Raw genomic sequence first — 26,095 nt, 5'->3', positions numbered from 1 at the left:
AGATTTGTTTCTAATTTTCTAAATCACATGGCTAAAAATAAATCAATTTATGCTCGCGTGTGTTAGATAAAGGTTTAATTACTGCAGCAAATTATAGGTTTAAGTTTTTCTGAAAATTGGATTCTTATAAAGAAAAGTCGAAAAGTGGACCAACATAAAGGAGTCTAATAAATCTCACTAAAGTCTTATGTCAAAAGTTGTTCTTGCTTTCCAGATGTCAGTTTGATCACCACCTTTTCTGTAAGCTGCAATTTTTAATTGTATTGTGAACTGCAGAAATAGCTGCGTTTACTGACTCCTTAGAGGCGTCTCCTTCCTTTGTGTTGACCAGTCATTTTAATTTTCAGAGTTTTACGAAGCTGTTGATTGTTGGGATAAGAGTTTGACATTTTATCTATAAAGCTTTAAAAAATTAATCATCTGGCCTTTTGTGATTATTGTGAAACGGCCTTTTTAGTTTTTGAGTCCTGTAAAAAGGTTACCTGACTGCTAATATTGCTTTGGGTACCCACGTCTTTCCATAAGGTTCCTCTCTTCTTTTTTCTTATAATGAACAAACCAAAAGAACGTACAAGTGTGTTGGTCGTATTAATGGGGATCAGTTCATCGTTACTTTGCGTAACTATTCACAGTGGGACAAAACTTGGGGCCGCACACGTTGTAAATGAGACGCCTCTTAGCAATCGCTCTCAATGCTGTAAACAGCCCTCTCACCATTAATTACTTCCTGTCATCTCACAGATGTCGGATCGATGAGGAGGTGACCCACAAAGCTTGGCTGAACCGCTCTAATATCCTTTTCACTGGGACAGATAAGTGGTCACTGGACAAGCGCGTGACGCTCGTCAACAGCAACAGCAGCGATTTCTCCATTCACATCGAGAAGGTGCAAATAACGGACGAGGGACCCTACACCTGCACCTTCCAGGCCAATAACAAGCCCCGCATCGCCCATGTCTACCTCATCGTTCAAGGTGAGCAGCTACATTTATATTTAATATTCCTGTTGTTGATGTCAAAATGAAAATAAAATGAAATAATTTGCATGTCAAAAGTGGCATGGGCTTCTCATCATAGAAGGCCAGCTAATTTCTTTTTTTCTTATTATCTGTTAAGATTATCTCCTGTTTAAAGTTAGGACGATGCGGTATATGAGGATGCATGTTGAGTAGATGAGGTGCACAGGGGGTTGTCCATCTGCCTGACTAAATAACTGTCAGTGGAGACCATGACTGCTGCTCAGTCATCGAGTCAGCAGTGAGTGAAAGTCTGTCTGATCCTGAGTGACATGATGTATTGATGCAGGACTGCCCGGAGGATGCATCTCAAGACCTTTACTTTCTTCACGCGACTTTCCTTTTCTTTGTGGACATTTTATGGACTTTGTAGTGCAAGTGAGCCAGCAGAATAAAATAGAAAACTTTTAACAGGATATACTGTAGTTGGTGCATTCTGCAGAAATGAGAACTCAGGGGCTGCCGCATAGACCGTTTTACTCACTTTACTAAGAGATTTCACAACACCGTAATCTGCAGGTTCCAAAGCTTTGCAAACATGACCATATGTCTCCAATTATAGACCCAATTCCCAGTCACATACAATTGCACACTAAGTTTTATATAATACAAAGTGATTGCACCCTTAAGTCAGTGTATCAAGCAGGAGCTACATTCCAATCTGTGCTTCATCACTGCAAGTATTCAACTTCAGCAAGATAGAGAAATAGGAGTCTTGGTAGATGTTTTGCAAAAAAAAAAAAAAAAGTAATCTCAGTGGCAAGCTCATTAAAAACAACGATAACAGGCCATTTAAATTCAAGAGCCATCTCGTTATCAAAAGAACTACGTGCACAGCACACCAGCACTTTCGGTGCAGGATAAAATGGCATTTGGGTGTGGACATTTGCTTAAAAAAAGATGTAAAAATTTTTTTCAACTGCAATGTTAGAAAACCTCAAGCCATATTAAAAGTCATTTGAGGTCAGATTTTAATGGCAGGATTTTGTTTTTCAGTGCCAGCCAGAATCGTCAACATCTCAAAAGAGGTATCGGTGAATGAGGGGGAGAATGTAAACCTTTATTGTCTGGCAGTCGGCCGGCCCGAACCCACGGTCACCTGGAAGGACCAGAAGTGTAAGCTACCTCTTCTTGTTTGCTTGCCTTCAGATCCCGGGCTCTCTTGTTCATATGTTAACCTTTATCCCCCTGTCTGTAGATTCATCCATAACACTGTTCTGCCTGTTCAAGTAGTTTTTTTTTCTTTTTTTTCCCCTCTCCAGCCAGTAAGCTGATCAGCATTCAGCTCATGCTCACATCTTTATCTCTCATGCCTGTGTCATCATTCTTAAACCCAGCTGTTTAGTCTGGTCCCATCTTAAATTCATACTCCCGACATTTCCCCATGTCCCAGTGTTTTGTCCCAAATAGCCACATATTTTACGTAATTATCCCAGCTGCTCCCCACGTAATGCTTAGCATCTGTCTTCATTCACCCTGTCACCCGGCACCGCAATGCCAAAAGTCCCTTTTTAACTGGTTAAATCAGCTACTTCTCTGCTTCTGCGAGTGCTACAAATCAGGGTGGTTGGGGTGGGAAAGGATGCACCGCTTGACATATAAAGTCAGAACAACTTAAACTCATCTGAACAGCGTTTTTATTCCCTGTGCACTTCTGTAAATGTGAGAGTATATTCGAAGTTAGTGAAAGAATTAATGCACTGCCCCTAGAAATAGTTTTTAATGCTGTTTTTGGTTATGCTTAGTCATTAAAACAATTGTTTGCTCCTGATTATTCCACTGTGCTATAACGGAAATATTCCTGAGTGTATTTTAGGTTTCTGTTCTTACAGGAAGGTCATTGTTTCATTAGGGCTCGGAGCAGTTTGGCCGCCAAAGTCCCATTGTGCTTTTCCTGCCTCCTTCTTCTCCTCTTGCCTTTTTGTCCCCTTATTTAAACCTATTTTCGGCATCTTCTGAGAAACTGCTGGACCAAAAGTGACTAAACCAAAGTGAATCAGTATCGCATAAACACACACCTGGTGTCAGATTTTAAAAGGAATTTCAATATGTTCCTTTTTGCACACGCTATTCCTCTGTGGGTGAGACTGGTGTGTGGAAACTCGCATCTCTCCAGTGGTGCGGCCAATTGGTCACATTCTCTGAGGGTATGAAGATGCTGAGTTAAAATCTCCTGGTACGGATACTAATTGCCAGCAATATAAGGATTTATGCATGCGGGATGCTTTTAGGTGGTTGTTGATGCCAGCAGTCCCTAACAGTTCAAAGCCTCCGTCTGCTTCAGCCCTGTTTATTGCCGCTTGCAGCTATGTATTTATTGTGTTCCTTTGATAGTTTCTCCCTGTGTCTCTGTTTTATTTTTATTTTTTTTTAAGTAGGATCAACTTTAAGCTCAGGCCTTCATGACTATAAAGAATTATAAAGAATATCCGTATAAAGAATTTCATGATATCTTAGGAGGTCTTGAACCTGAAAAGTTAATTCCACTTAATTCAGTGTTTCAGTGCCAGTCGGTGCCGTTCCACGACAACCTTAATTATTGGATTAGTTCAACTTAAAGCAGAGTTTTAAAATGCGTGTAAATATCTGCGATTGTCTCTTCTCGTGTGTTTGTCCGTGGGTTTTTCTCCACTGTGAATGCGGTGTCCTTCCCTGCACAGTTAGCATTTCTGAGCCCGCACAGAGCAGCACCTCAAGCATGCACAAGCACGGCAGGGATCACACACACGGTCGGACACACAAAAATATAGAGGAGACAAGGAACGCCTGCATGAATGCACCCATGCAACAAACACAGACACAAGTTTACGCCGCAAACTCTCTAAAAGCCTTCAGCATTTCTCCTCGGTCAGCAGTAATCCTCCCGCTCTAGCTGTCCCCGTCATCTCAGAGTGCTTTTCTCTCGTACCGCCTCATAACCCCACAGCTCGCAGAAAATGAGATAGGGCCCACATTGCCATTCCGTGGGAGTCTCTGCAACCAAGCCCTTGCACGAGAGCAGGGGCACGGGAGTGTGTGTGGGTGGGTGTGTGTGTGGGGGGGGGGTGGGGCTGTCAAGCCCAAAGAAACAGCAAGAAGCTGCTGGCCATCTGTCCCCATTACTCAGAAACTGCAGAGGGAACCTGCAGGGCAGGGGCAGTGAAGAGTGGATTGTGAGTTGGGTGGAAAATGTGTGTGCGTGCGCGGCTGGCTGGGTGGGTGTGTGGGTGTATCAGAAGGTTGTGGATTAGGAGGACACTCATCACCCCAGAGGTCAGAGGGACTTCTAAAAGTCTCTGACCCCTTTGTAATTTGTGTGCAGTTACCTCAGACCTTACTTACACCCAACAGTGATACTATGCTGAACTGTTATTTGCAGGAACTGCTTTCTCCTCCTCCTCCTCCTCCTTCATCCTCCTCCTCCTTCATCCTCCTCCATCCTCACTGAGGCACATATAAAGCTGTCTCACCCATTCCCTCTCCTTGGCATCCATCAGTTGACCCACAGAGAGACAAACATTCCTTTTTGTCACCATTTGAGATTGCATCGACAACATCAAGTATGACATTGGTGATGCAGATGGGTCAAATATGTTTTCCATGCTAGTGGACTTTCTAGTACTTCTACTTTTGTTTCCAATATGTTTTGAAAGAAATATGTTTTTGCTAGCGAGGGACAGCTGGCCAACCAAGGCTCTTCGGATGCAGTTTGTCTCTTTGGGCCAGAATCATGTTTTCTTTGCATGATACTTTACGGGGGAGTGTTTGAAGGAGCTGTGTGCAATCATGAGCCATTTTCTCTGCCCATTGGCAAGCCTCCAGGAATTCAACCGATCACAAAAAACACTAGCTGAATCTACTCATTTTCAGAAAGACCCCTCTCCTTCTGATTCTTGGCCTTTGTCATTCTGAAGTAATGACAACCTTTGGGAGTTATGCCAGGTGCAAAACTCTGCTAAAGGTGATATAAATTAAAGCTGGATGGCTGGCAATGAGCTTAATTAGGCCACTTCAAAGCAAAGAAAAAGCAAATACAGGCTGACAGTTGCATGAAAACATTAAGGCACTCCAAGAAAAATTGTGATTCTGTGAATTACATAAGCAAAACATGAGCCACCTTTAAAGATGAAGTATAAAGATGAATTAAAGCAATGTATTATAGTAGTTGTGGTTTCAGTTTTAGGGTAGAAATAATGGAGAAGTTCACCAAAGCTGGTCAACCCCAGAGAGTTAAGCTTCCAGGACTCAGACAATTAGTTCTTTAGTATTTTAACTTCTTCAGAGCTGTTGTTGCAAAACTCCAAATGATGCAAAGAATCTGACTTCTTAAACCTTGGACTCTATAAACAACAAGTCAGCACTTTTGAAATTAAAATAATTGATGCCCTCAAGGCAGGAGGAGGGCTTTAAGGTAATCGTTGCTACAGTTGCTAATGCAGTTAGGAAATTTTAACGGTAGAGGTGAGGTTGAGGTCTGAGCAAGATAATTCTCCTGACAGAACTGTTTGTTGAAATCATTCAGCAACTTGAATGGTTTAAGGATTTTTGCTCCTCAGCTGCCTGGCGCCTTTGTTTTTGGCCTCATTTAATTATATTTCCTTTCTATATCCTTGTTTTTGGGGGGGTGTTTTTGGTGGGTTTTTCCTGATGGGGGGTGACCCTGTATGAACTCTTGCACCATTTTTGTGCTTTTCAACTTGTTATGACAGGTAGGGTTGCCACCTTTCAGAAATAGAAATAAGGGACGTCCTGATTTCAGCAGCGCAGGAGCCAAAAAAAAAGCCCCAAAACTTCTAAACTGAATAAAAATGTGTTTATTTTATATGAAAAAACTAAATGCTTTGATTTAAAGTTTAAAGTGCTTTAATAGCATTGAACTTGCATGAATGTACAGACAGACAACCATACCAGCAACTGAAATATCCTCCTATGCTACGTATGTCCACATCAGCCCAGATGTATAATACATACAGGTGAAGAATATGGTGTAAAAGTTAATTTATTTCAATAATTCAACTAGAATATGGTGTAAAAGTTAATTTATTTCAATAATTCAACTAGAATATGGTGTAAAAGTTAATTTATTTCAATAATTCAACTAGAATATGGTGTAAAAGTTAATTTATTTCAGTAATTCAACTAGAATATGGTGTAAAAGTTAACTTATTTCAATAATTCAACTAGAATATGGTGTAAAAGTTAATTTATTTCAATAATTCAACTAGAATATGGTGTAAAAGTTAATTTATTTCAATAATTCAACTAGAATATGGTGTAAAGGTTCATTTATTTCAATAATTCAACTAGAATATGGTGTAAAAGTTAATTTATTTCAATAATTCAACTAGAATATGGTGTAAAGGTTCATTTATTTCAATAATTCAACTAGAATATGGTGTAAAAGTTAATGAAAATACGGTACAAATCGTGTCCCGTATTAGTTCAATACGGGACACATTTTTTTTCTCAAATAAAGGACAATTCCGTATTTTACGGGACGGGTGGCAACCCTAATGACAGGCATTGCATCAGCATTTTTCATGAACACAAACTATTAGATTATCCTAAAAAGTAGATATAAACCTGGGGTCAAAAACAATCATTTACAAAGGAAACAGAAGGTTTAACCTCTTGGGTGGTTTAGTTTCACGTATCTATTCTCTTCAAAGGCTGAAGATGTTCTAGAGGACAGCATTTAAGTGGCATTAGATCCTTGCTTCTTGTTGTTGCTTCACACCAGGTAACCGTTACTGATTACCACATTTCTGTGTAGCAGTATGCTAATCCTCCCCTCCCTCAGTGTTCATACCTCCTGGTTGTCTTGGTCCTTTTCAAGTTAGTTTGTGGCACTTCCCCGTTTTATTTCCTGCCCCGGTTGCGTACCCAGCTGTGTCTTTGTACTGTCGGGTTCTTGTTTTTTGATAGACTCTGTTGAGTTATCTGCTCCCGCAGCACAGGGGCTGAGTTTTATTTTATTTTTATTTTTTTTCTTTTAGTAAGTTTTCAAAGTTCATTTCTGGATTACACCTGCCAGTCTGCATTTGAATCCTCTGCTGCATGCACTGGGACAAGAAAAACAAATCAAAGCCCCCCTCTCGCTACAAAAGAGCTTCAGGAATATTTAGAGCCCTGTGGAGAAGTGCAGCACTGCTCTGTGATTGCACATATATGCATTTATTAATAAATTATCAGAGGAAAACCTTACAAAATCCACCATTGGTTGTATGAAAGTTAAGATCTAAAATAGGGATGTGCTGATCTGATGTTTATATTCGATACCAGGGCCCCATTTTGTCGAAGCAACTGGAGCTGGTGTTGGAAAATGGGAAAGATCTGAGGCCAGTGCACAAGCTAACTGTACGTGTGCTACACAGTTGCAAGAAAAAGTTTGTTAACCTTGGGATTATCTGATTGTCTGCATTCGTTTGCCATAAACAGTGATCTTATCTTCACTTAAATCACAATAATAGACAACAGCATGTGCTAAAACTGATAACACTCAATCCTAATTTCTCATGTCTTTATTGAGCTTTTTTTCTCCTCCAAAACTATGAATGCTTAATGGTTGTGTTCAATAAAGCCATGAGAAATTATAATTGTAAGTGTGTTATCAGTTCAAGCACATTGTGTTTGTCTATTATTGTGACTCAGATGAGGAGCGGATCTCTTTTTATAGCAAATTAATTCAGAATAACAGTTAATTTCTGTTATTTAAATCTTTTTTGGCCACTGTATTTTGATAGTAAGTTCATTTTTTTATAAAGTAAGACATGTTTCAGTCAAGTCTGCCTCAATCCCTTTCACGTGGCATCGGTATAGGTTGAGTTATTGGTATTAGAATAGGGACGTAAAAAGTAGGAATGGTGTATTCCTCATCTAAATATAACTTAACATTAGCAGAAGTCTCTGGACAAATTTTAAAAGACCAGCCCATGCAAGGAAACTCAAGAAAACATGTTAAAATGTCTCAAGTAAAAACTGAAAGAGTCATAGCTGACTATAAAGGGCATTTACCAACTGCAATGCTCGCTGAAGGAGATCTTACTGAGTACTGTACATGCCATTTTGCTGTAAAAGATGAAACTCAGGTAATCATGTACTTGTCTAGCCGTTTAAAATACCAGAAATGATGGACAAGGAACCCCAATGATAGAAGTACATTTTTGCACAATGGAGGCCTTTCATACACGACCAAAAGCAGTAATTTACTAAATTTTGACAGTTAAATAATTCCACCTGGCAAATAACTGGGTGCAAAGAGCAGCAAAATGCAGGCGGAAGTATACAAAAGGAGCTTGAAAAACACTTACCCTGAATGATAACAAAATGTTTGTTGCACTCGTTGATATTTGGGCAAAATAGTGAAATTACTGATTCAGAGTGAAGGAAATGAAAACATTTTGATTTCGACAACTGGTTATTCCCACCATGTCAGATAGTGTGCCGAGAGTTTAAACCTTTATGTTACATGGCAGCACTATGAACTGTGGGTAATTCCATTAGGCAAAGTGTACTTACTGAGCGTGCATAAAAGGCATGAAGTCTCTGTTTAAGAGCCCTCACACACTTGATGCTTGACAGTGGGACAGCCCTAAGCCCTCACTGATGTAGCGGGAACACGCTGGAAGCCAGTCAGAGGGGAGACGAGGATAAACCCTGTCCGTAGTCTCGTAGGGCTTCTCAAGAGGTCTGTCCAGTGTGGTCGGCCTGTCAGCAACGAAATAAACAATAAGCAAGCCAAGCGTGGATGGAAGTTTATCTGCATCTGGATGTCTGCTGTTTTGGCTATTTGTTGTTTTTTTCGTCAGAATGTCTGCAGGGTAATTATCATGTTATTAATGTTGACCCCTAAAATGTATTATGTATTTAGATGCCACAAATAAGGTGTGATTTAAATATGTGAGATTATATTATCTTTAGTTGCAACTTTCAAATGCACAGTGCAGGCTTGGCTGCTGTGTGTACTTCATTTTTTCCTCTCGACATCACAATAATGAATGTTGCTCCTGCTGCTTTGTTGTTTCAGCTACAGTTCACCCTCAGTTCACTCGCTTTAATGATCACGCTTTTGGGTGGAACTTGGGTCTGAGTCACTCGTTTCAGAGACAAAAAGAGATTCAATATAAGTCTTTTTATCTATCTATTTCTTAAATAATTCAATTTAAGGAAGCAAGATCAAATGAGCTGTTGATACCTATATGTTTAAAGGGATCAAACTTGTTTTTTTATGTTAAAATATCTTTTTAAATGTCATCTAAAGCAATAAAATGTGTTTGTTTTTAGAAAGCATTTGGCTCTCATGGTCTTCCAACTGTGCTACCGGCCAAAACCACCCTAAAGAGAACGCTGTAAAGTGTCATTATGTTTAGACTCACGTCAACAATGATGGTAAGACGAACGTCACTCAGATTTAGAGTAGAGGTGGCTAATTGACCCCCCCAAAAAAACAAGTTATAATAGAAGAAGCAAGAAAGAGATGACGAAAGTGTGACCGAAGTAGATATTAAACTATAAATCACAGACAGCGTCATAAAAACAGCTTAACTTCCACACTAAAATGAGAAGCCTCGGAGCTAAAGATGGTAAATATTCCTTTGTGTCACTTAACACGAAAAGGCTGCAATTGTGGTGAAATTAATCAAAATACCCTGACCAATACTGTATTAAAGCAGTGCAGAGGGACTTTTGATACTATCTAAGATTTACTTTTGTTTGGTTTGCTCCTCTGCGATGGACCTGAAGCGAGCTGGGACGGATGGATGGATGGATGGATGGATGGATGGATGGATGGATGGATGGATGGATGGATGGATGGATGGATGGATGGATGGATGGATGGATGGATGGATGGATGGATGGATGGATGGATTCAAATAACTGAGAAATAGAAAAGCCCTGATTTTTCCAACAACAAGGCACATATTAGTGTGCATCTAATGTTACCCATGTTTAAATACAGTGTTTATTGGATGTATTGGTGATAAACAACATGTTGGATTAACTTAAAATAAAGCACATTGGCTTTGCTTTTGATAGAAAAAGCAAGTGTCATCCAGCGTGGTTTTAGACTATAACGGGTCTCAGAGTGGGAGCAGATTAAGCTTTGCCACGCTTTCGCTGCACAGACAATGCTTGCTGCAGAGTCGATTGATGGTGAACAAATGTAACCGGGGTTTTTTTGTTCCCACATACTAAAATGTATATTTTCAACACAAAAAATGTACAAAATTTGATCATTAATCTAAATATGCATCATAAGATAAAAAAGGTAAGACAAATCTGACATATCCCAGTTCTTATAATATCTACTTTAAAATACAGCACTGGACAGGGTTGAATAGACATGCAAGATGCTTGGATTAAATATTACAGAATAATTTCAGGCATGTGTGAGAAACACTTTGATGGATAGGCCTGCCTGAGCATTTCAGCCCCTCACTGTTCCCAATGACAGCGCTTCAGCCCGTCCATTTTTCTGTGTCAACCTAACATCAGACCTGCCATGACTGTGGTTTTTGTAATGAATGGACAGAGCCCTGAAATCAAGTGCCCTGATGATCCAGTCGGCCTCACAGTGCTGCTGAGGGGGAAAAGAGCATTTGCTGTAGGAAAAGCCAGTACTGCTGATCCCACACCCCCCACGTCCCAACCCCACCCCTTTTCCTGAGGGGCAATCCAACTATCTCTTGTGGTCAGGAGATGGGCTCTTTCAAAAGACATAAGTGGGTGAAGGAGCTGTATTTTACTGACCATTGTAGGATTGCCAGGGGCCAAGTCTGTTCTGATATGATCTCCCACCGAATGGAGAGAGGTGTGCAATGAGGGTTCACGGATCTCTGGGAATGAAGAGTGTGAGACGGCTGTCACATTACATCATACAATCTGTAGGAGCTGCTGATGTAGTCCATAAAAGAGCTAACCATATCAAATAACCAGCTCGACACCTCTTGCTGCTTCCGTCCCTATGTTGCTCCTTCTCTCTTATTCTCTTCATTTCATTCCAGCTCTTTCCGTCTCTTGCCTAGTGTGTCTGGTAATTTACCACTCTAAATCTGTAATGCACACTCCAGCGCTCAATTGCTCTCATGTTTTATTTCTTAGACGTCATCTGTTGTATCTGCTGTGTGTGATTTCTCCGGAGTTCTTTTATCCTTATTTGTATTACCAAACTTCATCTTAGCAAGTATGGGTGCTCAGCCTACTTGACAGAGATGTCACAAGAGAGATATATTTATTAAACTAATGGAATGAGTGAATAACATGGCCCCCGCTCCCCGTCACGTCACCCCTGCCTGCACTCTCTCAAGCGGCACAAGCAGCCACCGCCACGGTTGTTGTTCACAGCTCAGCCTGTGCAGCAGCAGCTGCAAATAATCATCTCCAGCTCAGTAGCCGCACTAATAATCCTCCAGTATAATCTTCAATTAGAGGCGCAGAGCTAATCTCTGACAGGAATAATCGTGGCGTTTAGTGTCTTTTTTGTGTGTGGGTGTGTGTGTGTTTGTATTGGTGTTCCCTCCAATGTGCTCACGAGCTATTTTGTTGGGGGAGTTAATGGTCTGCTGATTGGCATCACTCTGTATTGTTTTAATTTTTCCTTCCGTTTTTGAAGGTGGGGGAAGAGGGTTAAGTGGGGGAAAGCAAGCAGCAATTTTAGAGCTGGATTTCCTTGTTAGTGATGCTATTATGTATTATGTTGTGCTACACTGTCTGATTTCTTTCATGGGCTGAAATGCAAGAAGAAAAGGCCTAATGGTTTAGGAGGCTGCAAGACAGTTGACTGCTATGGCTTGAAGGGAGGGAAGTGCGGACACTCAATTTCATTATTTTTCTCCCCCGTCCACTGTGGATCCAATAATACTTGCTGTATGCATTCCTTCACTTGAAGGAGCAATAACTTGAAGTCCGTTCCCTTGACTCTCACGGTCTTAAGAGAGTCTGTCACCCAAGGAAGAAGAGGGAAAGTGCAAGACTGACTAATTTGGTTTTCGCTGCACCTGGGAGTTTGTCAGCATCAAATAACAACCAAATATTCTTCACACCGTGCAGTGTGCGCTGAATTAGCCCCCCACCCCTTCTCTGCGTTCGATGCTTTGAAGCAAAGCTTACAATTTCCCCCGACACTACACAAGTAATGGTGTCACTTATGTCAGATTGTGTTTACTGACTTTGCATCTTTATAAATGAAACAGCAGCTTCTGCATCATTTTCCTGAGCAAACCAGCCTCAAAACAAAATATGAAATGTGCCTTTTTTTATAAATCCTGATTGCTGATAGATCTTGAGGCTGTATTAATAATTCACTACCAACATATGCCGACTCTCTGTGATGTTATTAACTGTTGCATGTCGTCATTACAAATTTAATTAACGTGATTCCACTACATCTTCGAGCTCCGTGTGTCAATGTTCCACAGAAGAAGTGAATAATGCTGTGTTTGCTGCTATCTTCATCTCGGCCTTCACCACACCCTTAAGTTATCTTGACAATAAGTATTTTGTCAGCCTGCATGCTGCCATATCTCAAGCAGTCCACCATAAATCTGTACCCTGAGTCACCTTGCATTTGATCGATAGTGACCTTTGACTTGGACCCTTTTGCAATTAGATGGGCTTGTGAGTGAGGGGGAGTTCCTCGACATCACGGAGATTAAGAGGCAGCAGGCTGAGGACTACGAATGCATCACCAACAACGGCGTGGCTCCAGCTGACCGGCGCAAGGTCAGAGTCACGGTCAACTGTAAGTACCCAACTGTGTGTGGGACACAACTTCACAGCGGAAATAATTCAGCAGAACTCCATGCACATAATTATCTGTTAATAATATATGTAAATTCTGCACATGCTTTATCATGTATACATTCAAATTTAGCTCTCTGCAGGCGTTTTTTAACCTTGTGTGCAACCCCTATCAGACTTTTCACTGAAAGCAAGTTTATACTAATTACTGAATGACCTCTCACTGCTCTCTCTGCTTCTTTTTTTTTACCTTCACTTCCATATTTCCTCCATCAGACCCTCCCATGATCACAGAGATGAAGAACGTGCCTGTCAATTTGGGGAAGCCGGCCATCTTGCGTTGTGAAGCAATGGCAGTCCCACCAGCTTCCTTTGAGTGGTACAGAGATGAGCATAGGTGAGAGCAACCTCACGGCCTATCTGCTTGACGATGTCTGCACCAAGCCAAGAAATGTTTTCTCTTCATTCAAATATCCAGGTTTACTAGCGTCTCAACCAGAGGTGTCAAGTAACGAAGTACAAATACTTTGTTACCTTACTTAAGTAGAAATTCTAGAATTCTATACTTCACTGGAGTAATTATTTTTCAGACGACTTTTTACTTTTACTCCTTACATTTTCACGCAATTATGTACTTTTTACTCCTTACATTTTAAAAACAGCCTTGTTACTCTATTTCATTTGGGCCTTTAAAAAAAAAACTATCCAGTTAAATTGCGCCATCCGGATAGAGTGAATTTGGTTGTGGTTGTGGCACAGATGTTCTTGTCCAGTTTTGTTCTTACATCCGTTCCCTCAGATTCCTGCAACTAAACGTGGATGTACATTCCAATAAAGGTTAGGATAAATGATAACATGCCTCTGAAGTTTGACTTTTTGCACCATTACAATACTTATAGGCAACTAGTCATCATATCTGCTGCTCTCTGAAACACATGTTAATGCTCAATAGTACACATATATGTTTCTTTAATATATTTGCATTATACTAAGATGCATTCATTTTCAATGGCTTTTTTCCCCCCCTTACATTACTTTTAGTTTTATACTTTAAAGGAGCTTGAGGCTGGATTTATGAAAAAAAAAATTGTATACATTTTAATTTTTCTAGTAATAATGTCAGATGAAGCGTTCCAAACCAAAAAGAGTGAGCCCTCTAGTATATCTGTCCGTTGCCTTGAACAGGCTATGTGCTGCAAGGCTGGGGCCGCTTTTCCCGCGCTGCCCTGCGGATGTGACGTCACATGACGCTGCATGCACGTTCTCCCCGTTCTCCCGTGCCGGCTTCACTGTTGGCTGCAGTACCCCCGACGACTGTCGTGGTGAAGGTTGGCGCTAGAGAGTCTCATTTCTTAAAAGGAGCCTCATGCTCCTTTAAGTAGTTTTGAAACCAGTACTTTTATACTTTTACTTGAGTAAAAAACTTGAGTTGATACTTCAACTTCTACAGGAGTATTTTTAAACTCTAGTATCTATACTTCTACCTGAGTAATGAATGTGAATACTTTTGACACCTCTGGTCTCAACACACAACCATCTCAAAGGCTTGATGTGTCCCCCAATCTGGTTCTGGATGTTTTAGATGTTCTCCTGCTCCATCACAACTGATTAAAGAACTAAACACTTGCTGAGTCTAAATCACAAAGAATTAAAGCACATCTAAAGGTAACAGGACTCCAAGCTAGTACAAGTGAAGCAGGCCTACTCATAAAGTGGCCAGAGAAGGGATGCGCCCCCTCCCACATGTGAGTTATATTAGCCTGTGGTGTGCACTGGTATTAAAGTTCCTGTCCATGACATTAAGAGGATTTATTGGAAGGCTCATGTCTGTGTTACCTTAAAATTATGCCTTCATTTCCACAGACGCTCTTCCACATGCCCATCATTCTGCCCTATCAGGTCTTTACCGTAGCCCACAATGGACTTTTTATGTGTATATTAGCTAGTAAAGGGAGGGTGAAGGAGGGAGATACTGCAAACTGCTGCTCCTTAAGGGAATGACTAAATAGGTGACGAGCTTGATCGGCCATGTGGAGAACACTACTGTCAGTGATGCAATGTTAGCCCCAAAATAACTTTAATAATCATTTCGAGTCGTTTCAGAATCCCATAGAAGTAACAAAGGATTTAATATTTTTTATCATTATTATTTCACTGAATGGGCTCCAAAAAGCTGGTGTTTTTACATGTGTTCTTAATGTCCATCAGACACTGGTCATGTTCCAAACTGTCACGTTTCAGGAGGAAAAGAAAACATGTTGTTAAATGATTAAACACTGGATTATCAGAAAGCGTCAAGCCCTGCTGTGTATGGAGTGTGAGTGGAGGTGGAGGCAGGCTGGAGTTATGAGGGTTTGCCAACAGCTTGAAGATCACATAGAATTACAGTACAGGATTTAATTACAAGCCCTACTTAATACATTTCATGAGTTAAATATGAGTAAAACTCACTCACAGACTTTCTTTAAGTCCCACATGGCGTTGTATTATTTAAAAAAAGATCAATTAATGGTCTGATTTATCTGGTTAGTGATATTGATAACATACTGTATTTCATCTATATCTCCATCAAATGAACTGTTCTGGTAAATGTTATCATGGGTGCTGAAAGAACTTGGGTTAGTTCGGATGATTTGGTCTTAAGCAAAGCAAGACAAGGAGATATTTAGACAAGGCTTTGCCTGTCGGAGAGAGCTGCTGATAGAGTATAATAGACTCAGAAAGGACGTCTCTGTTTAAAGTGAGATTTCATTATTAATAGTAGTACATCAGAGACCATTTGTTGGGGTACTTGGCTGTAAGAGAGCTGAGTAGATTTTCTTATGGATGCTGGGTTTGCAAGGTTTGATGTTTTGCTATACTTGTGACACATTTTTTTTTTTGCTTTTTCCTCCTATATCCTCCCTTTGCTTGTTCCCTCACATCGCTGCCACCCAGGCTGGTAGAGAGTGACAACACCTTAAGGATCAAAAACGAGAAGACGCGCTCGCTGTTGTTGTTCACCAATGTGACAGAGAAGCATTTTGGCAACTACACTTGCTTTGCTTCAAACCGTCTGGGCGCTTCCAACACCAGCATACTGATGTTTCGTAAGTTATCACACAGTGCCGTCTGCACTCCCGAACACATGCGTATGTGCGCCACGATTTCACAAATGTGCTCACATTTTTCTCGTGTCACTATCAAGAGTTATAACAGACAGGTCCCGCTGCCTCAAAAATGTTTGCAGTGTCACTCGCCCTCCACCCCCACCCCCACCCCGCCCCATGGCCAGTCCGATCCTGCTCAGCTCTCTGCGCAGCATTTTGTCATCCTTCCCCTCCCTCCCCCTTCCTATGTTCTCTTTTCTCCGCCCCATTAAAGCTTTACTTGCCTATATTACGGCCTCTCTCTCTTTTGTGTGTTCACACTTATGCCCCTCGTCCGTACACATTTCTGCCTGCTCTCACGCTCAGACTGCCCCCCAACTCTGTCCTGTTACCCGAGAAGCTGACATTTCTCTGAGCCCAATTCCCATTAACCATCTCCAATGAGCGATTTCCTAGTCTTCCATTTGCCCCCCCGTTTAGTGCATTTTGCATTACCATCTTAAGCGAGTCCTTCATTTATCCCCTTTCTTCTCTCATTCCTTTCCCCATTATCTCGGCTAGTCTCCCTTCAATGACTCACTCCTCCGTCAGGCCCATACATCTTACCTCTCTCTTTTTCCACAAGCACTGCCACTTCTTCCAGCCTATCTCTCCATCATCTGTCCTACTGCCTTCTCTTTCCCTCCTAATTTTCCATCTATCTTCCTTCCTTAATCTGCCATTGTTACAACACAACAAACCTCTTTCTGTTCTGGAAACAAGGGGCATAATAAGATACTTCTGTGGTCTCTGCATTCATTTGCTATCTCTTACTGTCATTTCCTCCGTCATTTCATTTTTGTACTTAGGGACCTCCTTGTTTACAATTTTAACACGATCACTAACCCACTTTCACATCAAAATTGTAGTGTTATAAAAGTAAAATAAAAGTATTGTTATTACCCTCTGCTAATGAGTCCTTTATTGATACCACTGGTAGTTTATATATTAGTAGCAGTAGTATTATATATTTGGCCCTGTGATGGACCGGTGACCCATCCAGAGTTCACCCCACTAACTGGAGCCAACAGTATATATATATATATATATATATATATATATATATATATATATATATATATATATATATATATATATATATACTGTATATGTATTAGGGGTGTCAAATTAGTGTGTTAATTGCGATTAATCAATTCCAGGCATGTTTAGCGCGTTATGTTTTTTTATTCGCTTAATGTATTTTTTATCTCTAACTTGACAACGGTCAGTCCCACCTTGACGTGGACATCGATCGGCTGTCACTGTGTTTGGGCGTGTTTAGCATACGCTGGCAGGCAGCTGTAGCTGGACAGGCATGGGGGGGGAAGAGAGGTGAAAATGGAGGAGCATGTGAAAGTTGTCGGTCCAGTGAATGGGGAATTAATATTCCTCCGACGGCAACTTTTTTTTAACTTTAATTACTTTATAAAGCCACTTTTTTGTTATATATCAATGTTTTGATCTGTAATGAATTTAAAGGAAAACACCTCAAATTAAGGGCTTTTCTCAGAAATTTTTAGGTGAGATTACAAAGAGATTAACTGGATTATTAATAGATATATAGATTATTAATCAAGATCTGTAATGAATTAATCTCAAAGACATTTTAATCACTTGACAGCACAAATATGTGTGTGTCACAACTCCCTGTGTGTCGCCCAAGTTCAATACACAACAATCGGAAATTACATCTGATAGTGAAATGATCGTTTAAAAATGGGAAATGTAGTTTTACAATTGAGAAACACCATATCACAGCAATAGTAAACTGGTGTTTATGCTAATTAGAACCAGGGTATCAGAATAAATTGGGTTCATTACTTGTGATATGATCTTGGGAAAGAAACTGTTGGTGCCCATCAGTCTGGGAAGGGTTAAGGCCATTTCCAAACAATCTGAAGTCCATCGTTTTACAGTGTTAAAAAGAAGAAAATATAAGTTCAAAACATACAAAGCTCAGAGATATAGACTTCTGTTAACAATTTAAATGGCAATAAGATTTAATCAATAAAAACTGGAAAAGTAACACTTGTTTGGAAAGGTTGACGGGAGATGTTTGGCCACAAGTGTCAAGCACAGTGGTGGAGGACGGGTGACGTGGACTTATTTAAGAGCCTTCACTACAAAAGTAATCTGAAATCAGAAATAAGGTCATTTGTCCAACAACCAAAGTTTTGCTGAAATTGGACCCAGCAGTAGGACAGTGATCCCAAACAAACAAATCCACAACAGAATTTCAGAAAAAAAAGAATCAAGGTAATGAAGTCATGTTTTTCACATGCTATATCTGAATTTTTTTTAAATGTTATTGTATATTAGAATATTTAAATGATAAATGTCACCTTTGGCAATATACATTTAGCCTGTTGTTGTCTACACCCTAACCAGGTTACCGGTCCATCATGAGACCACATGCAGACAAACAGCCACACAAGCTCCAACTGACACAAATATGTGCTAATTTGCATGAATATTTGATAGCTCGACTGCTGTAAAAATGTGTAATACATTCAAAGTTACAGAAGGCAAAAAGAGAGAGGAAATATTTTTGCATTCACCAACAGATTTCTCTTCATTTGTCTGGTTTCCCCTCTTTCCTGTCCTCTTTTTGTGTCCCTCTGTCTCGCTCCAGGACCAGGTGCCCTGCAGGGACGAGGGGCCGGTCTACATGCGGGGATGAGTGTCAGTGTGTGTGCTTGGGTCTCCCTCTCCTCTGTTCTTCTGCTGAAGGTGTAATGATCACACGCCGCTTGGAAACGTCCTTTAATGTCCCCGAAAGCCCCACTTCTTCCTCCACTCCCTCTTCCCGCCCTCCCCACGACCACTACGGAAGGAAAACGGAAATTAAATTCTTTAATTACGAACCCATCACTGTGAACAAAAAGAATATGCATTATTCCAGGAGCCATTGAATCATTGCATCAAACACACGACTTACTCCCCACCCCATTACTCCAAAACGCCTGCACCCTCAATTTAATTTTGAGGTCATTTGATTGTCAATCCCCTCACTTATCTTTCTCTCTCACACACACATCATTGTCCCTCTTTTTTTCCCTCCCAGAATGATGTGCACATGGGACTTGGGACTTCCCCTCCTCACCCTGTTTTCCCTGTTACTACCACCGGAATGATGTTAATAGAGTGTATATTCATGATGACAGTGTGATCAGTGATAAATTAGATAATCTAACAACTGGATGGTAATTGTGCTTATACCACACAGACTGTTGACTGACCTACAATGTTTGCCTTATGGAAATTATACATGATATCACAATATTTGGTGGCTATTTATGGTAATGATATAATGTGGTACTGGCAGTCGTGTGACCTTTTTGAAAATTGTCCAGTTGGTGACCGTGCAAAGTGTCACCCTTTAATCAAACACACATACACGCACACACACACTCACACACACAAACTCACACAAATGTATGTTCTTTTTTTTTGTTTTTGTTTTTTTTTTTAATTTTTACTCTTATTGTGTAGCAGTGAAGCTGCTATGAATGATGTCAAAATGTAAACAAAAGGGTGGGTGGTGACGGCGTCGGTCTTAACTACCCCTTTATGTAATTTTGGGGGTTTATACTAAGGGTTCGCATGCAGACTCCCTCACTACCCAAACCTTTTTAGTGCTCTGTCTAGTCGCCCTTTGCATCGCTATAGTGTTCTCTGCTGTGTGTCGGCCCCCTGCCCTCCCTCCTCCGCCTCGCTCTTCCTCCCCCCAGTGTAAATATGTGCAGTACGGAGGCCACGCCGGCGATTTCAGCTCGCCTTGGGCCGAACAACATCTCCAGAAAGCCTCAACTGCGTTCCAGTCTCCTGAAGCAGCCAGAGACTGTCCACTGACACTTCTGTTTCAAAGCTGGGCCTTCATCCTCTTTGTCCGCTTGTTGATAGCATGTACTGGTTAGAGATGTTCCTGTTGTGAGTCCATACATTCCCCTCCCTCCCTCCTTCCCAGCACTGTGTCTGTTTTACGCTGCAAGGTTATCTGCTTTTACTTTTTTGGTGTTAATAATACTACAGATGATGATGATGATGATGTTAATAAGTATTTGAATACGTATGAATAGTAATTCCATGTGAGAAAAAAAAATATGAACAAAATCTGATGGTGAAGAGCCATGCGTGGGAAAAATAATCTTTTTGTACGACCACACGCTGAACAACTTCAATGAATGAAAAGAGAAAAAAAAAAACATTGTAAAGTTTTTGAAGTGACGTGCTCTATTTTGCCATGACAAGCTTTTTAAAAACACATCTGAAATCGTTTGAAGGGTCATCTCATCCGAGAAGCAGTGACTGATGTTGTAATTTATAATTTGTACCCGTTTATGTATTTGACTCTCTATGTCATGCTGTTAACTGCATCAGACACACATTTGCAGCACTTTGTCCACTTGTCATAACGCGTCCTCGCAGGACCAGCTAAAAAAAAAAAGATCTGGATCCGTGTCAGTCTCTGGTCGTGGCTGTAAGTCAGTTCTTGTTCTGCCAGACCACAGGGAGATAAAGATGTAATTAGCCATTACCTGTGGCTGGCTAAGTGAAGGAGCCTGGCTCCACCTGTCCTTCCTCCCACCCGGTTATGCCCCCCATAAATCAACTCAATGCTGCCACTGACAGGAATCCTCTTCAAGGACAAGCTCGCCTTGGTGCGCCAGTACTCCCTACAGTGTGTACCTGTGACATGCAGGCGTGAGCACTGCAAAACCCCATGGCACAATTATCCAGCCCCACAGCACAAACAGTTGGAGGGAGGCCTGTGTTTTAACACGGGTGGCAGTCATTTCTCCTCTCTTAACACTGTTCTACTGACGTGCAGCGACTATATGCAAGTATGCCATTACAAGCCTGCATGGAGGGATGCGTTTACCCCAGCTGATTCCTGACTCTTGTGACAAGAAAGGGGGAATCACTCAATACTGAATCACATGTCTGAATGTGTTTTATTCTTTTGGAGTTTTGTTTGAAACCAGCAATAACCCCCTAATTCTACTGTGCAAGAGATTGAATTCATGGTTAAAGCTGTGGTGTATTATCTAAAATTATCTGCCATTAACAAGTCCTATCAAATACGTCTGTTGTTGTATTTTTATTGTGTACAGTCCTCTGAAATGATTGTGAAGCTGTTTAAATGGCCCTTAATCTTAATCTGAAACATTACATGTTGTATTCAAGATGTCCAACCCTCTGCTACGCATTTGGGTCGTCTTTGTGACAGAACAAGCATCGTGCATGAATTTCTTTGCTCCAAAAATAGCGATGGATTCCACTCCAAGCACAACAGCAGGTCATTTAGTCAGCGCTTCTTTTTTCTGTCTCAGTTGCCTTTTTTTTAAATTGTCTTTTATGTCAGTTTTTTTTTTTTTTTTTTTTTTGGGGGAGGGGTGTTTGTTACTCACTTACTGTTTCATGCGGGCATCCCAGTGGGTGTTTAAGTTGCATATAACATCTGTATGTACATAATCTGTCCTTGATGAAGAGAAAAAGAAGATAAATACAGACAAAAAGAAAAAAGACATTTGTCAGTGTGGGTTTGAAAAAAAAAGCATGTCAGTGTTTGTGTATGGGTGGATTTTGGGGGGGAAAAGAAAAATAAGAAAGTTATAATATTGTCTTTTGTGTTCAGGTTCACTGGCAGAAGGTGTGGAAATGGTGGAATATATCATAAACAGCTTGTGAGCATTTGCAAAAACAATGCATATTTTAAAATAACAGATTTTGAGCATCATCATGTGTGTACAGGGCTGTGCAAGCAACCGAAGGAGCTGAAACTAAATTACTCGCTTTGAAAATGCTCCAATTCCTCCACTACACCCGTGCCCGATGCGCTTTGCCATCCCTCTTCTGTAGAAGCCGGCTGTGTTAGCGCTGATTTCAGGGGGGGCCACAGGACTGCCGTACATGGTTCTTTATGGCAACTGAAGCCGTCGTGTCATGGATCAAAATCTTAACATCTGAAGTAGAAAAGACTCTGCAAAGTTCTGTTCAGGTGTCTCTGCAACAGGGAGACTGTGGAGTGTGGTGCCACGAGGTCAGCGGATCCCCCCTGACTGCACAATTTGAGGGTAGATGAGGTTCCTGCTGAGAGAGGGCACGCGGTCTGGTGGGCCTGTGGGACGATATCCCAACAATGCAAGTCTAAAAGCTGAAAGCCAGGGGGAGATGGGATGACATCAACCAGACGGGGAACTTTCCATTCACTGGGAAGGAAACAGACCAGGCCTGATATTGCACTTTCCAAACTTGAGCGCAGCCCTGTCCCCCGAGGGAAGGTGTAGCACACACACTATTTATGGTTGCACCGTGTAATATGGATAACATTAACATAGCCTTGACAACAAACACTGTCTGGTCTATTTCAAGTGTGTAAATAAATCCCTGACTGGAGTTCAATGAGTTTACAGTGATATAAACAAGATAATTCCTCAGCCGCTAATTACATCTGGTGCATGGCGATGAAAACGTGTTGATTGGTTTCTGTAGATGAAGGTTGTGGTGATCTGTTTACAGAACCTTTGTTAATGAGGCATCGGGAAATAGTTGTTCAGAGTGCTAGCTTACAGAACACTGCATTACATTACATTTTAATGGCTGCACTTTCGATACCAAATTTGATTTTGGTTAGATTTGGTCGCTGGGGTTTAAATAAATAGCTTATCTTATCTGCTAGAATATCTTTTGTGTTAAAAAAGAGGATTTGGGGGATATAAACTGTAAAATTATTATTATTTGTTTTAAATTTCAAAAACAAATGCTTTTTACCAACATGAGTCAGGTAATTAAGCTGCGGCAAAGACAGATAATGAACAGAACTGCTGCCGTGAAAGGGAAGATGTATTTAAATCAAGACTGTAGAAAAGCACAAGCACTGTCAGCTAGCTCAGATAAGATATGAATGTTTCAATTTCTTTGTTTAATGTGTGGCAGCATGCCCAAACTGTAGCCTTTCTTACAACACCTTTACTGCATAGAACAGATCCTGGACAGACTTTCAATTCGCAATGCAATGGTTAATCAATACATTCAACTGAATGGCTTTGGAATAGAGCAATTTCTCCCCAGCCCCAGAAACTGGATTGATCAAGTATATATAGACCGGCCTTAGAACAGAGAGCATAATTCATCATGCTTGATACAAGACACCCCTAATTGCACATTGATTTTAAGCCCTTCTCTGAAACTATTTGGGCAAGCTGTAATGTCAGCTCAGTAAACTATGTGTTCAGAGCCATGAGTCCGATCCAGGGAATGAAGAATTAATAGTTTGTTTTTATTTTCAAGCCAATCCAGGCTGGGGGGGGTTGTGTGTGTGTGTGTGTGTGTGTGTGTGTGTGTGTGTGTGTGTGTGTGTGTGTGTGTGTGTGTGTGTGTGTGTGTGTGTGTGTGTGTGTGTGTGTGTGTGTGTGTGTGCGTGTGTGTGTGTTTTGGCTTTGTTTCCAATATACCGCTATTAGCACAGTATCACAAATACACTACATGTGCAATTTGGTTGGTACAGCAGTTCACATTATAATTTATTGGTAATAACGGGCACTTAACCTTCATATTTTGCAGATGCCAGTGTCAGCAGCTGTAAGATATTGAGGCTTGCATCAGGCAATCATGTCTATTTAAGCATATGGTGTGAATTGGTCACACATTGACGATAAATCGTGTGTAACAACTTGAGTTTTCTTTTGGAGAAAAATAGTAGGAGTCACAGCGGCGGAGTCAGTCGACCAAAAGGACACGCTACGCCAGGGTGACAATTACATATGAAGGATTGTTATTATTCCAAATCCCTTGCTAATGTCCTTTACTGCAAAGCGCACATAATTCCCGTATATTATCCCAATTATCCATTGTTTAACAACCATCTACAGACTCATTCATTTCTAACGGGCAAAGTCAGTGCTGTCTCTGAATTAGGACCCAGTGCTGTTCCATTATTAGATAGATAGATGGATAGATATATAGATAGTATCTTGTCATTTACTCACCTCTCTAAGAAAAGGATTGTTTGGGTAATTTACTACATGCTTCATTCCACCAGCTGAGCTGCAGCAACGTTCAGGCGGACCATACAACACAAAAGGACAAGTCTCGCCCACCACCTCTCCCCTAGTCATTAAGTCGCCCACCTCGCATCTCAAACACAGAAAGACCCACATTACTTGGCCTCGGCAAATTACGATCCCACGCTCGGCATTTTCCATGTCTATCAACTGATGGGTAAATATTGGTTGGTGCTGAGAGCTGACAGGGAAAGCGTTGGATTTCTTTCACAAGCGACAGCCTCAAACTGGTGTTTTTGTGCTGATGAATATTACAGTTATGAGACGGAAGGGACGGCAGCGCTGAGGTGAAGCCGCACATGCAGAAACGTCTGGAGTACGCTGCAGAGTGAGACGGGACATGAGACAGGATGTATCATTGGCGATTGTCAGGGGCTGTTTGAATCAGATGTAGAAAAAAAAACAAAAAGGAAAATAAAGGCTTATTTTACAAGAAGAGACCCACCTTGAATAATTGCTGAGTGGAGTTAGTGTTAAAAAGATAATCTTTCTCCTCTTTTTTTCTTTCTCTCACTTAGATTCCTTCAGTCCTGCCATCCTGTCTCTTTTTGTGTGTATATAATCTGTAAAAATGCGTTCCTTCCCCTGAGTGCGCCGGGTTTTCCCACTCTGCTGTTGTTAATATAAATGATGTGTATGTGTGTATATGAATATGAGTGCGAGTACACAAGTGATGTGTGTTCAAGTGTGCATTATGCTCGTCCACGAGCAATTCACAGGGCCTCACGTGCAAGAGCACGCGTGCTTCTGTGTTTACGTGTGGTCCATTCATAACCTGTAATACAGGCATTTATTACATTTAGAGATCTTATCAATGTAAACACGAAAAAGAATGAAAGTAGCAAAACATTTGTCTTCCACCCTGACAGATGTTTTGTGTTGGGAAGCAATGATCCTACTTCTCCTTAAATAATTGAGTTGCTGAACTGGACATTTTGTTTTTTTTTTTACTTTTATTTCTGTGGGTTGTTTTTTTTCTCAATCCATGCAGTGGAGAGAAAAATGATATCAAGTGGAGGAACTGAAAAGAAATAAAACTCTGTTTTGTTTTTAACAGATTCATTGTGTGTGGTTTGTTGCTGGAAGCGGGGCTCTCTGTGGGGAGAAAGTCATCGAGGTTACACCGTTACTTCACCTTATTTTGTTGTGGTTCCTGCTGGGTGAAAAGCCTTGGCTTTTGTTATATTTCTACACAAGACTTTTGTCATTGTTGTTGGGATTTTTTTTTGTTTTCTTTCTTTATTTTTTCTTCTCTGCAGTATGCTCAATGTGCTGCTTTGCATGGCTGCCTCGCAGTAAGAAGGTTCACGCTTCAAATCCCTGCTGGGGCCTTTCTGGATGGAGCTGACATGTTCTCTCTGCGTCTCCGTGGGTTTTCTTCAGGTACTTCAGCCTCCTCCAATGGCCCAAAAACATGTACACAAACCAGTGAGTCTCAACAGACTGTACGCATGAGTGTGAGCTCCCACAGCTGTGTCATGTGTATCTGTGTGGCCCTGTGTTGGACTGATGACCATCGCAGGGTGCACACCACCATCCCAATGATAGCCAGGATAGGATCCACCCCCAACCTTAGATCTATCTTTACCCGCAAACCCAGGATGAAGCAGGTAATGAATGGATGGCTTGATGGGACGCTTTCACAAAGGGATCAAATCAACTTTTTTTCAGTGAATGACACAAATGCAGCTTCTTGATAGATGCAATTTCTTGTCATTACAAATCTTTAAAATGGCTGTAATGTAGTTAGTGTGGGAAAAGTAAAAGAAATCACATCATATTTGATATGATTATACACACGGAAAAGAATCTGTTTCTTACTAGTTTTTAAAATCTGAGAGATACAACTTCAGATGAGAATCTGAACGGCTCGTAGAAGCCACATCACACTGGATGGCTCATCCGGGCGGCTGTACAGACACTGCAGAATTTGGTTGCTTTCCTCCTTCTCTGAGTTGGCAGGCTGAGGGGAGACCAATTTATATATGTTAAAGCAAGAAAAAACGTGTTTCTTTGTCCATGGGGGTAATAATTTTGACTAGAATTCTTAAAAAAGAAAAATAGCCTAAAACATTCAGCTAATTTCTTGAAAAAAATGTATTTTCTATTCAGAAATGAGTTTTTGCAGTGTGATTAAGATCTTAACACAATGCCAAGAAGGAAAGAC

The 26,095-nt window shown here is 40.9% G+C and overlaps 1 protein-coding gene across 1 annotated transcript in view; it reads left to right on the top strand.

Moving 5' to 3' along the window:
• Positions 1 to 24,942, top strand: part of iglon5 (IgLON family member 5) — a 129,855-nt gene extending 104,913 nt beyond the window's left edge. Inside the window, exons 3-8 of the mRNA XM_061717309.1 lie at positions 742 to 974; positions 2,013 to 2,132; positions 12,604 to 12,735; positions 13,011 to 13,131; positions 15,672 to 15,823; positions 18,495 to 24,942. Of these exons, the coding sequence (XP_061573293.1) occupies positions 742 to 974; positions 2,013 to 2,132; positions 12,604 to 12,735; positions 13,011 to 13,131; positions 15,672 to 15,823; positions 18,495 to 18,598 (862 nt within the window). The 3' untranslated portion in view covers positions 18,599 to 24,942. The remainder of the gene's footprint in view (positions 1 to 741; positions 975 to 2,012; positions 2,133 to 12,603; positions 12,736 to 13,010; positions 13,132 to 15,671; positions 15,824 to 18,494) is intronic.
• Positions 24,943 to 26,095: the final 1,153 nt, after the last annotated feature.

This window comes from Cololabis saira, chromosome 3, assembly GCF_033807715.1.
Source record: "Cololabis saira isolate AMF1-May2022 chromosome 3, fColSai1.1, whole genome shotgun sequence".
NCBI classification, from domain to species: domain Eukaryota; kingdom Metazoa; phylum Chordata; class Actinopteri; order Beloniformes; family Belonidae; genus Cololabis; species Cololabis saira.
This window is presented reverse-complemented; position numbering and strand designations above follow the sequence as displayed.